This window comes from Gadus macrocephalus, chromosome 20, assembly GCF_031168955.1.
Source record: "Gadus macrocephalus chromosome 20, ASM3116895v1".
In the NCBI taxonomy this organism is placed as follows: Eukaryota; Metazoa; Chordata; class Actinopteri; order Gadiformes; family Gadidae; genus Gadus; species Gadus macrocephalus.
In genome coordinates, this window is record NC_082401.1 from 21,642,164 (window position 1) to 21,657,700 (window position 15,537).

The window sequence follows — 15,537 nt, forward strand, 5'->3', positions numbered from 1 at the left end:
ATAATAACAATAATAATAATAAATATAGCTGCGAGCAGCAATGTGGGTGTCATTGTCAAGCATAATGGGGCTCTATAAACTAATTAATTGGCTGGGTGGTTACATGCCGACCGTCTCTGTAATCGGTATACTAACGACAGCTGGTGGAATGAACTACTAACTAGAGAGCAAGACGCGAGTACGCATCAATGTTTACTAAATGGAATATGTCCCCACCTAGTGTTAAGGGCGCATTATCGTCTGGCTTACAGATTTAACAAATCACAAAAATACATAGGGGTATTCGGAACAATATCAATAGCGTTTTTGAAATCCTTCAATATCTATAGCAATACCACATTGACCTTTAAGATCTTTAGAATTATTTATCCAAGTAAATGGAAGGGGCATTGGGCCCTCTTGATGCCGACTCCTTTCACCTGCCCACTCATCCATCTTCTGCACAAAATAATAAAATGAATCACTTGAGGCGGCGTCTTGAAAAGAGAAAACGTACATTTTATAAGTACATTGTATAAAGATAATTATAAGCTTTTAATTGATATCCAGAATAACTCTGTAGAGACACATTCCTGTTCCCCGTTTTTATTATCGGGAATATGTACTTCCGGGCCCCGAGAATCGAGGGACCCGTCCACAGCTCGTTAAATCAACCAGGCTTGGCCGCTGAGCACTGGTGGATTGTGCAAGGATGCAGTATTCCCGGGGGCCTGGTTTGATACATGGACCTATAATGAAAGGTTTTATACAAATTATTTCGTTGTTGAGGTGAAGTATATGGAGGTAGATTTATGGAGGTAGATTTGTGTCTTTATTATGCAATCAAAAATAATAGGTTTGAGAGCAAAACTTTCCACACTGCAATCAAAAAATAGGTTTGAGAGCAAAACTTTACACACTGCAATCAAAAAATAGATTTGAGAGCAAAACTATCGACACTGCAATCAAAAAATCTTTTATTGCAAGATAAATTAATGTGATAAAAAAAATATTAATGGGAATCCAAAAGTTTTGTTTGCAAACCCAAAAGTTTTGTTTGCAAATCCAAAAGTTTTGTTTGCGAATCCAAAAGTTTTGTTTGCGAATCAAAAAGCTTTGTTTGCGAATCCTAAAGTTTTGCTTGCGAATCCAAAAGCTTTGCTTGCTGTTGAGCTGAATCTCGTGGGCGGGACCTACGCCGAAAGATGTAAGACACGTCTCTATTGGCCAGTCTCGATCGGAGTGACAGCTTGGCAACATCCGAAAAGCCGCTGCGCCCCGACCGCCTCCAGAAGCAGATTGTCGGCCTGACGGACAGGGTGTTCGTTTGTGCCTCTCAATCCGCGGCGGCGGTCAACAACATCGCCCTGCTCTCCTCTGCCATGGTCTCCTTGTCGGCTGACTGGGAGGCCTACGGAATTTTCAGGGCGCGCAAGCGCGCGCACGGGACAAGCCCATAAGGCGAAGCCTAGACGGCGTAGCCTACATAAAATAGAACTCCCTCTCTCGTTACTAACTGTGGATGTTGCCAAGCTGTCACTCCGATCGACACGGAGTGTCGATGGAGACGCATGCATTAGAAACAAATCATTGGAAATGTCTGTTTTTCCTGAGGTGGATAGCATATAGGGCCTACCATTTTCTCAATTGATGAACCTGCTCTTTGATTAGATTTCACTGTCTCAATAGAGAACCCAGTTCTGCACCTACCTAATGAAATGTTCAATAACCAAATCTGGCCGCTTCACTCTGCTGAAAAAATAAAATAAAAAAACATTTGCTATTCAGTTAGACAGTGAAACATACCCAATAAGAGCTACATAACACAGCTCATTTGGACGTCATAATATTTTACTGTTTTAATTTTGTGCCTCATTTGGATTTACCTTCGTATATTCAAGATTCAAGATACTTGCTTTGAAACTGCATTTCCTATATATCTTACCAAACTTTACTTTTGCTTTCTTACTTTTAAGACTACTTATTATAATCCTTCTTTTATCACAGTTACACAGTTATGGCCGTGGCCGTACCCTGCAGGTGCTCGGCTCTGTCTCCCCCTCTTGGACAAGGTTTTGCCTCGTTTTCCCCGGCTCTACACATGTTTGACTTGCACTCCTTGCCTGTACACCTCCTGTTCATTCCCTGCGGCTCTGGTTTAATTCATCCTCCGTTGTCTGCACTTGGGTTCCTCTCGTTCGATCATAGAACACAGCAGTGGCAACTCTTGATGAGCCGATTATCCCAATAACCTTGAATAAATATGTGATTGTTAAGAAAATCAAGAATGCCATCAGTATCTTTGAGAGCTGCCTCACCTTTCTGCGTTTTGTGAGGAGTTTGAATGCAAGCAATGCAGAAACTGAAGAGCACAAAAAACTGGCCAGCTCCACCGCCGAGGCAGCTGAGATTTTCAGCTGGCCACTGTGCCTCTTGGTTACGTGGGTTGGTTCCACGCTAATGATTTTTTTTCTCCGTGGGCTACTGGCCACGGAGGCACTTGGTAGCTACCTGGGGACTGGGCCAGGGTGAGAGTTTAAAAACTGAAGCACACACGCAGCCTTTCTTTGTTAGAAACACTAGTAGCAGGGGGTGATGTTTCAACTGTGTTTCTTTTGGATTCCTCCTTTGTTATATTTGTTTCTTTGATTTGAACAGCATCCAATTGCCCTTTTCCTTTGTATTCCGCCTCGTCTATTCATGTGTGTGGTTGTTTACCTTACCTAAGTTTCTTGTTATTAAATAACTTTACTTTGCCAAAAAAATACCTGGTTTTGTGTTGCCTCCCCTTTCACTAGTGAGCTGGGACGTAAAAGTGACACATACACACATGAAGGAAAATGAAAATGCACAACACTAATTTCAAATCACATTGTGGATTTGTGTGTGAGTGTGTGTGTGAATTTATAACAATTATGGTCATATATTTGTGCAATAACGGTAAAATAACAAACAAACAATTGTACAATAATCCATGAAACAAACAATGATCTGAGGCCTCAGATGGGAGTCCTCCCTCTCTCTCTCCAAAAGCTCTGCAAGGAAAAGTCCCACAAAAATCCCCCTGCGTCCCTCCAAGGGGTTTGGACCCTGCATGGGAAATCATACTGCGTCGGTCCAAGAGCTTCGCAAGCTGAAGTCCACTGCATGGGAAATCAACCCGGCCCGCGCCCCTCCAAGAGGGGTCATAAAAGGGGTTGTGGCCGTACCCTATCAGTTGGAACCCTGGCCTGTCCCTTCTTCCCCAGGGGGGGTCAGGAAAACAGCCTTAGAACACATACTCAAGACGGTGTCACGAAAACAGGCACATTCCAACAAATACAGAGACACAGAATGTGAAAATAGATTCTTCCCATCACAAATATGTAAATTGTTAAACTCAAGTAACACTTTTTTGTATGGACCTATTTGGTTTTATGGCCAGGAGAGATAAGCGAGACAAGTATGGGTAACCTATGGTCACTCTTGCCTCATTGCCACACTCATTGCCACACACCATGTAAATAAGTGAGCCAACCCTAGTGAAGTCAAATTGGCGGAGATGGACATCTAATGCAAATCCAGACGTTGTTGACCAACAACCAGCGTGTCACGTTTCCTTTAGCCAGGCATAGGCTAAAGGCGTTTCTCTCAAGATCAAAATTGCACAGTGCAGAATGTAATACAGAGCAAGAGGGGCACAATTTGAGGATATGTCAGGGTGGGCAAGAAGTGAATCCAATTACATATACCGGCTCATCTATAATCCTCTGAGCTTGCAGATCTCACCTCAATATATGTGATCTTGTCCGAGAACACCTGCTCCTTGGCATGCCACACTGCGACCTCCCCGTCCTCTCCACTTCCTCAGACCTTGCTGGTTGACCTCCCTCTCGCACAGCCTCTTCCGCGTCACCCTTGACCCCTGGCCTGTCCTCTTCGACCAGATAATGTGCCTGGCCCAGGAGTGCACTCTTCATCAGAGCCAACGATGCTCTCTTGCTGGAAGCTCCAACATGCAAAACAATGAAATACAATATGTTATGACTCCACAGGGCTGGTACATTAGAATGTCAATGTTTTTCTTTTTTGTTGAGCAGCAATTTTGAGAGGGTTCCAGAGTTGAATCTTGAATCTATGTAATTTTATTGTACCATAGGCTATGAATACTTAATTTGCCATGTCTTTCTTGAGCAACGCTGTGGCAGTTACAAACATAACAATGTCTCCCCATAATGAAAAATAATTTGAAATTCTAAATAAAATAATTACTAAATAATGACCAAGAAACATTACTACTAAGATTAATAACTGTAATTCCAATGCACTTATGATTTATGTTATTGCAAGCTGACATCGGAATGTACAAGCCCTTAGTAACTGATGGCATCTTAAATACTGTGTAGTTTCGCTAACCTGGTTGGTGTTTTGAGCTTTGCCTGATATTCAATATTACCACAGTCAGCTGTTGCTAGCTAGCCATCCATAAATGACAATCAAACTCAAACTCAATTTTCTGACAGGCGTGGGTACTAACAATAGCCATGTTAATTGTTTGCAGTCATTATAATAATGTTGAAGTTTTCTTACAGGCGAATGGGACATGAGGCTGGGGCCGATCACAACAATGCGCTGCGGTCCTCTCCTCAACGCTCTCTTTTGGACTGGTCCTCCAGCAATAGTTAATCATTTTTTCAGTTGGATACAAAATCGAGCTTTTACTGGTTAGTTTATCCAAATCTAAAGAACTTTGATCTTGGTTTGAAGATATCCAATATCTACTCAGGCAATCAGATACTACTCAGTTAAACATCCATCTGATCAAATCATTGTTTAAAATTTGGTACACTAAATGTTTGACGTCAGTGGATGGTAAAATTTTCATTAATGTGTCATTCTTTCACTGAAATGATTGATTGGCCAGCTTTGCATTTATAGAATACAACAGGAGCACACCCTCCCGGTAATTGCTCACGTTCAAGCATCATCGCGCACATCGAGTCCAATGGTATTTCCATAACACAAATGTTGAACCACATCTTAACCAGATCCTGTACTATAATGGACATGCAAACGATGCATCATTCATTGGTTTCAACCAGAGTGCCATGACAGTGCCATGAGTCCCCTGAGGCTTGTCCGGCGGCATCTTGCTGCTGTGTTTATAATAAATACTGTGAAGACATATTTATTATCAACACATCTGAAGCATGAACATTTGCCTTAGTGAAGTTATCCAAGTCACCATCCCTGGTCTTATTTATTTGTATGTTATGACAGCCAATTTGTGTCGTATGCTGAGTGGAATGGCGAAATCTCTTAAAGCAAAAAAATATGAAACCGCATGCATGAAAGGTAAAAGCAGTGCCCTAAAGATTGAGGCTGCCTAAAAAAAAAAAGCAAGTAAAGAAATTAGGATAATTTGCGGAATAGGCGGGGTATTATATGAAGATTGACTTGATTTTGTCCATTGCAGCAGTCTTTCATGTCATTGCTAAAAGATCCGTTACCAAGACAATTGGTAAAAATTAGTCTTTTGATTGTTATACCAAATTAAGCGTCGAAGAGCATCAAGCATGAGTGTGACCTCATCATGAATGTTAACAATTGCAGTAGCAGTGATTATGAAAAAAAAAAAGTGAATCGCCTTATGAATACTGAACAAAATGCATTTTTTACCACTGCTATTCTCTACTTTTGTGGAAGATGCACTCACACTAAAATGCTCTGAAGCGAAATCGGCATGTCAAAATAATTTAGACCAATGATACTGTGAATGGAGGATTTAGCGAGCAGAATATAACAATGGTGTGATCACTAAGACCAGTATGGTCTTGTAATACTAAATCCCAGTGAGGATGTGTATAGTAAGAAGAGGAAGGATCCAACAGCTGACAGGGATTTGGGACACTTCAGCCCTCCCCAAGACGACACCAAGGAGGACCTACCAGATTCTACCCACCTTTGTACAGTCCTGTGTTCTGTGTGCTGTCGGGAGGATCTGATGTTTCACAGTTTTAAGGGCTGCCAACAAATTAGGATGAAGTTGTCGGGGGTTCTGTGATGACTTCCTGTTCAAGTGGGGCTATCCAAGCTTGCTTGAACTCAGTGTTGATGGACTGTGAGTGTAGGGAAGAGTTTATATTCATAATTGAGCAGGTCGATTCTTTGTACAGATCCATGCATGTTAATTTCAACAACATAATCATTTTCAACAACAGAACAATTAAATATATGAATTGTACAAAGAACACAAGAATAAACATAAGTGTTGTTATAAGACTAAAAGACAGAAAAATTAGCTTTAGTCAGTCTGCTCTGTCCATCAGATATTAATTTATTTATTTATTTTTTACATTTATTTAACCAGGAAAGTCCCATTGACATTAAACATCTATTTTTCAAGGGAGTCCTGGCCAAGAGGCATCAAAAAAGGCAGCAACAGTTACACTTACAACCTACAATCTTACGACCTATTCTGGATGTAACTGTTTATGGCAGATAATAGGCATTTGAAACAATCACATTTGAAAAGGCTGTAACTACAGTATATGGTACCTTTATGTCCTACTGTACAAGATTATTTGAATCAATAATATATTTGTATGTGTGTGTATGTGTTTTCACCTTCAGTATGATAGCCATTACTAATACGTTTGTGCATAGATAGGTGTCTAAGTTTGGTAACATTTTATGAGAATGCGTTATGGTTTTCAATCTAGAGTTTTCGGTGATGAACCAAGAAATGTGTGAAAACAAAACATAAAACATGCCTAACTGTCCGTCCACACCAGAAGCGAATTGAGCGACCAAATCGCCGGAAGTCATTCACTTTCTATGGGCAAGAGCGACCAGAGCGACCAAAGCGACCAACGCTACCAGCGGCCAAAGTTGAGCGACCAGAGCGTCAAAAAGAAGTTGAAAACTTTTTAACTTTATGCAAATGACTATTATTCGCTTCAGCGACCAAACACTGACAGCCAATCGGAATGTAGACGCTCTTCGCTTGCGTGGATCCCAGGGAACATCGGCAGGCACTTTGGTTCCTACCTACCTTTATTCACTCACTGAACAAAATGTCGGCTGAAGTATTAATCGCGGCTGTAACTGGGCACCCGGTGTTGTACGAACCCACCCTTTTTCAGTTCAGAGATCGAAACGCCATAGTGGTTTGGATATCAAGTGATGATAAGCGGGAGTATTTATAGGCTACATCTAGAACGTTCGTATTTAAGCGGGAATCATTATAATTTGCTCTGCATGCCACCAATCTAACCAACCAATCGCGTGTAGCATGCTTTAAACAAAACCAAAAAAGTATTTGAAATCGTCACATAAACAAACTAATCGACAAGACGAGGGATAAATGACAAGGGATATATCTCTTGTCTTTTATCCCTCTATTCCCCACTATTCACGGAGCCTGAGGTGAATATTTTTTAATTAAATAGTCTAGATAGATAGATAGTCAAGTCTTTATTAATACCAAACGACACAAATCGTCGGGAATCCATTTAGGTGGTTCGTCCCACACAGGACAGTAGCCTACAATACCACACAGAACAAGTCTGACTGGATAATACACACAATACATCACATGAAAACTAGACACGCGTTGATAGATAGATAGACAGAAAGGCCTAGATAGATAGATAGATAGATAGATATGTTCCATTATTTGCCTTGCGGAGCCAACCAGACCTGTGCACGTATGCAAATTAGCCATGTGTCCCAGTGTCTATTTGTTTTGAATGCGACGAATGAGTGCAGATCATGATTTGCAGATCCAGATCAGTGAAACATATTTGAACTACTACAGCACGCAGGGTTTTTTGTTCTCGGTTGTAATTAGCCTACATTTTAGGATTTTTTTTATATTGGGGGGAATCACTGTCCTACTTGTTGTCGAAGCACTTTATCGAACAAGCAAAACCGTCTCGGCAATATGGCCAAGGTGTATGGGAGAGTTCACTATTTGATATGGCTGTCTGTAGGGCCTACTAAACGCATGGCTCCTTTAAATGCGTCTGCATAATTGAATTGTACGTCATGAGCGACTTGAGCGACCAAAGCGAACAGAAAAATTCGCAGCGAAACTTTGTGAGCGACCAGAGCGTCTTTGACGCTTTGGTCGCTCCTGGTGTGGACGTATTGTTCAAGCAGCAACTATTGATCAGGCAAAACAAATACAGCGATGCAGATGGATTTGAAAGGGAAATAGTTAAGTTTAATGCATGAAAACAAATTAATCAAAAGGACATTCATTTACAACAGAATTTAATCCTGTACTTTTTCTCAGTTCAGTTTCAGTTAAAAACAAAACACAACAGATAATCTCCCTATCTAAAGTCTTCTGGAATATATTTTCACTTCAGTAGCCATGTGGACTTAAATAATAGCATACTCCTCAATATCTTCAATCTGCTACAAACCATAAAAACCTAAATGTTTTATTTTTTGACCTTTCTAGTATTAACCATTATATAATCACAGTGATATGGCAGTGTCAACACCAGACCTTCCTATGATAGAAAGCGATGTCATTATCAACTGATTTCCAGGAGGTCTTAGATCCTTTGATGACTTTCCATTGCAAAGCCTTTTTTTGACAGCCTTCCAGACATGTTCTGCCCTTTCCCTGAAGAGAGTCTGGCCAACCCAAAGGTTGACAGTGGATCCCGAAATGTATATGTTGTTGAGCGTGAAGGTGATTAGAGGACCAAAGTAGAAGTATGGTGATAAATAAAAGGACATCACAGCCACAAGATTGAACATGACACAGAGGAAGCAGAGCACCCCTTGAAGGATGCCTGTGACGGTGACTCTGATCGGACTGTGAAGCCGTGGGTTGGAGAGGGATCCGTCGCCCGCTGAAAGGCTTTTCCTGTGTTTGTTCAGGTAGTGGGCCGTGGCGAAGCAGGAAAATATCATAATGAACAGGCATGAAAATATGTATATATTTACAATGGAAAATAAAGAAATGCCAATCGTATTAAAAAGAGAGTGTGTTTGATTGGAAACTCTGGAATCATCAATAATAGAAGCAATGTCGAACAAGGCATCACCTAGAAACATCAATCTGTCAAAGAGCAACGCAACGCAGATAACAGATCTGAGGTTATTCTTTACCCAAAGAAAGAGGGCTCGTTGGAACGGGACGATCATGAAGTGGTAGTAAAACATCAGCCAAACATAAGAGGTTATGTTCCCACGCACCAGGAAATTCACAATTGTATCAGATATTTCATCAGCTACATCGGATTTGACCCACGTTGACACACAAGTCCTCAAAGTCACGGATAATACATAAAGTATTGTCAAGGAAACCATTGATCCCAGCAGTATCGTTAAAGGCTGCTTCATCTGTTGGGTTTTGCGAGTCATCAAACAAAAAACAAAGAAGATGTTTGCATTGAGATTGAGAATGAGTAAAGGTCCGTTGATTAAAGCCGAGGCAAAAAAGCTGATATGCAAGTTTTTCCTTCTCATATCCAAGCCCTGCTCATTTGTGCTATTGAGCTCAGTGCCGTTCATCGTCATTTTGGCTTGTGTGTCTTCGCACCTGTACTCAACCTTATTCAATGGGCCAAAACTACTTGACTTGGGTGACGTTAACATTGGTTACAGGAAGGAATTTCAATGCTCCATAACCTTCCTGGCCATACACACGAGGGAGGCTATTTCCCTAAACAGGGGACATGACCCAGGCTGCATCTAACATCGTAGGTAGGCACAGGAAACAACATGCTGTGGCTTTAAGGACACAATCTACAAAAAGGGAGTTTGTGGGAGGGAGGGAGTGTGTGTGTGTGTGTGTGTGTGTGTGTGTGTGTGTGTGTGTGTGTGTGTGTGTGTGTGTGTGTGTGTGTGTGTGTGTGTGTGTGTGTGTGTGTGTGTGCGTGTGTGTTTGTGTATGTGTGTGTGTGTGTGTGAAATAAAATAAATAAAGCCGACTGGAGGAAAAACCAACATTTAAATATCCATTTCTGACTAGAACAGGTAGTATTCAGAATCCCCAAATCCATAATAACAGAAAAGTTATGTAAAATAGTTAATCTAAAAATAAAACTATATAAACCATCTTTACATTCAACAACCCAGTGTTACCAAATACATCTGTTTAGTAGTTATTGTACCCACACACACACACACACACACACACACACACACACACACACACACACACACACACACACACACACACACACACACACACACACACACACACACACACACACACACACACACACACACACACACACACACACGTCCTTCCCTTGGTGGTGGTTAGTGAGGTCCCCCCTTCACTTTAGGCGTCTTTGAGTGTTATTAATTATTATTATTATTCATGTTTAACCTCTGTTTTCCTTTTATTCCTAGTCTGTTTTACATAGTTTTGAATGATGACTATATGCTCTGTAAGGTGACCTTGGGTGTCTTGAAAGGCGCCTCTAAATTAAATGTATTATTATTATTATTATTATTATTGAATACTCAGTGTGTAAGAATGATATACTCGAATACTTCTCAGGGAGTTGAATACCACACCCACCAGATATATTTATATCTTATAGCTTATCATTGGCACTTGAGACCTTTAGTAGTATCTATAAAGCGCTACATTGGGGGGGACTCTGCTCGAACTCTGTTTCAAGTTGGCTATTCCATTTGGCTGTCACATCTGATGTGCACTTTCATGAGGCAGCGGTCAGAGGGGAATACAATGTAAGCATACATGAACACGCACCCACACACACACACACACACACACACACACACACACACACACACACACACACACTCACATACTCAGTGTAGGTGTGATCCAATGCAAATCTAGAGGATTCCCTGAAGCCAGCGTGACAGGTATCAACAATAGGGCACGATTACAGAGTAACCAGAGTTTGCTCTGTATCTGTTAGAAGTAGTCCCTCCTGTGGGAATCATCACTCATGCAAGAGGGGTTCTACTGGATAGGTAGATGCAGGGGTCTTACCGGGATGAAAAGACGTTTACTTACTGAGGCTCCATGGATTAAGGCACAGGATATTGTCACACTTGCTTTGGTCAAAGTGACATTGAGTGGGCAAGTGTAAGTATTACATAAAGGACAGAGATGGAGACATTGCAGAGGAGAAACATTTAATGGGGATGTGAGTATTCATCCGAGGCTCTATTATGATGTGGGGGGGCTTTTCCAGTCATGATTTATTCACTTATAATGAAGGGTCTTCGCTTTCATCAATCACCTCATCATATGAGTAAACCTTTCTATGCTAATCAAAATCAATGTTAAACCAGAGAGTTAGGATTCTACCCAGCTGTGTACAGTCATGGTAATCCCATGATCAGAGAGAGGTGTCGGGAGGACCTGTTGGATCAAAACCTGTAAACAAGTCAGCCAGGATGAGAGGTATTTTCAGTGCCTTTGAAGCAAGGCAGAGAGGGGGTGAAGGGAGACTGGTCTGTAGTTGTCGTGGGTTGTGTGAAGGCTTTGAGTTCCAGTGGGGTTATCCACGCTTGCTGGAACTCAGTGTTGACGACATGTGAATGTAGGGAAGATATTTATGTCTAGAATGGAACAGGAAGATTGTTTTACGGATCCATATAACAATTTCAATTTAACAACATAAACATTTGCAACAATTGTACAATTGTAAATATGAATTGTTTATAGAACACAGGAACTAACATAAGTATTGTTACAAGTCTAAAAGAGAGAAAGATGAGCTGAGGTTTAGTCATTCTGCTCTGTGCATCAGATATTCCAAAAATAGTATATGATCTATTCTGAATGGATGTAACTGAATTTGTCAGATTATAGTTTTAAGATTTGTATTCTTTAATCAAGCTCAACATCTTGTCTATTAAACCAGTAACTAAAGCTATTTGGAAATATCCCATTTAACAGGGCATGCATATCTGGTACCTTTATAGTGTACATATATTTTTCTGTGTCTTTGTGCACACGCATGCATCTGTGTTTGTGTGTGTTTGCACATTTAGTATGAAAGGCATTACTACTATGGTGTTAAGTTTATTCATAAGTAGTTGTGTGCATTTTGTAAAATGTAGTTTAAATGTGTTGTGATTTTCAATCATAGTTTTCACTGATGAGCCAGAAATGTATGAAAACGAAACATAAAACACGCCTTATTGTTCAAGGACCTACGGGCAAACAAATACGACACTGCAAATTGATTAGAAAGGGAAATAGTTTTATTTAATGCATGAAAATAAATAAATTCAAAGGACATTCATTTACAACAGAATGTAATCTTGTAGGCCTACTGGTAGCCTGCGTTTTTTTTTCAGTTCAGTTTCAGTAAAAAAGACAACAACAATCTTTCTAAACCTTCTATCTAAACTCTTCCGGAATGCCATTTCATTATATTAGCCTAATGGAATTTAATCATAGCTAGTCTAATCTTCAATGTATTCAATTTGCACTAAACAAAAACGGCAAGAAATGCACTACTTTTTTCTTTCTAGTATGAACCATTCTATAATCACAGTGACATGGCCGTGTCAACACCAGAGCTTTCTATGATAGAAAGCGATGTCGTTGTCACCAGATTTCCAGGAGGTCTCAGATCCTTCGATGACTTCCCTTTGCAAAGTCTTTTTTTGACTGCCTTCCACACAAGCACTGCCCTTTCCCTAAAGAGAGTCTGGCCGACTGCAAGGTTGATAGTGGTGCCAAAAATGTACAAGTTGATGGCCGTGAGGTGGATGTAAACATCAAATTCGAAGTATGGTGATAAATAAAAGGACATCACATCCACTAGATCGCAAATGGTACAGAGGAAGCAGAGCACCCCTTGAAGGATGCCTGTGACAGTGACTCTGATCTGACTGTGAAGCCGTGGGTTGGAGAGGGATCCGTCACTCACTGAAAGGTTTTTCATGTGTTTGTTCAGGTAGTGGGCCGTGGCGAAGCAGGATATCATCATAACAAACAGGCAGAGAAACAAGTATATATAGACAATGGAAACCAATGCAATACCAATGTCAATAAAAACAAACTCGGTACCATTGTTAAATCTGAAATAATCCATTGAAGAAGTAATTTCGAAGGAGGCATCGCACAGAAAAATCAGGCTGTCCAAAAGCATCACAACGTAGATGACAGATTTAATGTTCTTCTTCACCCAGAGGAAGAGGACCTGCTGTGACGGGACGATCATGATGTGGTAGTAAAACATCAGCCATACATAAGAGGTCATGTTCACACGCATCAACAGAAGCACAATTGTATAAGATATCATAGCAGCTACATCAGATTTGACCCACTCTAACACACAAGTCATCAAAGTAACAGACAATACATAAAGTATTGTACAGCAAACAATGGATCCCAGCAGTATCGATAAAGGTTGCTTCACCTGTTGTGTTTTGCGTGTCATCAAACAAAACCCAAAGAAGATGTTTGTCATTAGGTTGAGAATGACTAAGGGTCCGTTGATTGAAAAGATGGCAAAATCACTCATATACAAGACTGTTCTATTGTCCAAGTCCGGCTCATCCGTGCTATTAAGCTCCCTCCCGTCCATTGCCATTTTGGCTTGTGTGGCTTCTCACCTGGACCAACTCAACCTTATTTGCTGGACCAAAACTACTTGACTTTGGTGACGTTAACATTGGTGCAGTAAAAACAACCAGTCTGTCTGCACAGGAAGGAATTCAATGCTGCATAACCTTCCTGGCCATACACACGAGGGATGATATTTCCCTAAACAAGGTAGAATGACCCAGGGCGTAGTTAATATCGTAGGTACAGGAAACTACATCGTTTGGCTTTAAGGACGTTTTCACGGCATTGTCCTTCAAATCTGCAAAACGGCAGTGTGTAGGATGAGATATTATAAAATGGGAAACTCACTAGCCGAATGTGCGTATCTTACCTGGTTGAAAAGACCTACTTCGTCTTCGTGGATTAGGGCACAGGCAATTGTTACACTTGCTTCGGTAAGAGTCACACTGAGTGGACATGTGTACATATTACACAAGGGGCAAAGATGGAGACAGTGTTGAGGAGAACACAAAGATGGGGATTTGATGGATCACTGTTTTAAAACCTGCCAACAGGATAGCCAGGATGAGAGGTATTTTCAGTCCCTGTGAAGCCAGACAGAGAGAGGGGATGGGAGACTGGTCTGTAATTGTTGTGGACTGTGTGATGGCTTTCTGTTCCAGTAGGGTTATCCACGCTTGCTCGACCTCAGTGTTGATAGCATGTGAATGCAGGGAAGATATTTATATTATACAATACAGCGATGCAGATGGATTTGAAAGGGAAATAGTTAAGTTTAATGCATGAAAACAAATTAATCAAAAGGACATTCATTTACAACAGAATTTAATCCTGTACTTCTTCTCAGTTCAGTTTCTGTTAAAAACAAAACACAACAGATAATCTCCCTATCTAAAGTCTTCTGGAATGTATTTTCACTTCAGTAGCCATGTGAACTTTAATAATAGCATACTCCTCAATATCTTCAATCTGCTACAAACCATAAAAACCAAAATGTTTTATTTTTTGACCTTTCTAGCATTAACCATTCTATAATCACAGTGATATGGCCGTGTCAACACCAGACCTTCCTATGATAGAAAGCGATTGTCATTATCAACTGATTTCCAGGAGTTCTTAAATCCTTTGATGACTTCCCAGTGCAAAGTATATTCTTGACCGCCTTCCAGACATGCACTGCCCTTTTCCTAAAGAGAGTCTGGCCAACCCCAAGGTTGGCAGTGGATCCCAAAATGTACAGGTTGATGACCGTGAAGGTGATGTAATGATCAAAGAAGAAGTATGATGATAAATATAAGGACATCACATCCACTATTATCCACATGACACAGAGGAAGCAGAGCACCCCTTGAAGGATGCCTGTGACGGTGACTCTGATCGGACTGTGAAGCCGTGGGTTGGAGAGGGATCCGTCGCCCGCTGAAAGGCTTTTCCTGTGTTTGTTCAGGTAGTGGGCCGTGGCGAAGCAGGAGATCATCATGACGAACAGGCAGAGAAACATGAATATATTGATAATGAAATCAAATGCATGAACAATCTCATTGTAAACAACCTCTCTACCATTCTTAATAATAAGGATGTTAGAATGAAGCATCACCCAAAAACATGAACCTGTCAAAAGGCATCACACCATAGACGATGGATTTGATGTTATTCTTCACCCAAATGAAGAGGGCTCACTGGGACGGGACGCATCAGGAAATACATTATTGAAGAAGATATATACAAAATTACATCGGATTTGACCCCCACAGTATCCTTTAAGGCTGCTTCACTTGTGTTTTACGAGTCAACAAACAAAACACAAAGAAGATGTCTGCCATGAGGTTGAGAACAACTAAAGGTCCATTGATTAAAAAGAAGGCAAAATCACTCATATCCAGGGATGTACCCAAGTCCTGTTCATCTGTGCTATTAAGCTCCCTCCCGGCAATTGTCATTTTGGTTTGTGTGGCTTCTCACCTGTACCTATTCAACCTTAATGTGTGTGTGTGTGTGTGTGTGTGTGTGTGTGTGTGTGTGTGTGTGTGTGTGTGTGAAAGAAG

General features: G+C 40.8%; 2 protein-coding genes across 2 annotated transcripts; both read right to left on the bottom strand.

Moving 5' to 3' along the window:
• Positions 1 to 8,257: 8,257 nt before the first annotated feature.
• Positions 8,258 to 9,448, bottom strand: LOC132448188 (uncharacterized). The gene has a single exon (XM_060039271.1). It carries the CDS (start codon positions 9,445 to 9,447, stop codon positions 8,446 to 8,448), a length of 1,002 nt encoding a protein of 333 aa, XP_059895254.1. The 5' UTR covers position 9,448; the 3' UTR covers positions 8,258 to 8,445.
• A 2,804-nt stretch (positions 9,449 to 12,252) lies between these two features.
• LOC132449176 (uncharacterized) lies at positions 12,253 to 13,770 on the bottom strand. The gene has a single exon (XM_060040842.1). The coding sequence runs from the start codon at positions 13,515 to 13,517 to the stop codon at positions 12,468 to 12,470; it is 1,050 nt and encodes a 349-aa protein (XP_059896825.1). The 5' UTR covers positions 13,518 to 13,770; the 3' UTR covers positions 12,253 to 12,467.
• Positions 13,771 to 15,537: the final 1,767 nt, after the last annotated feature.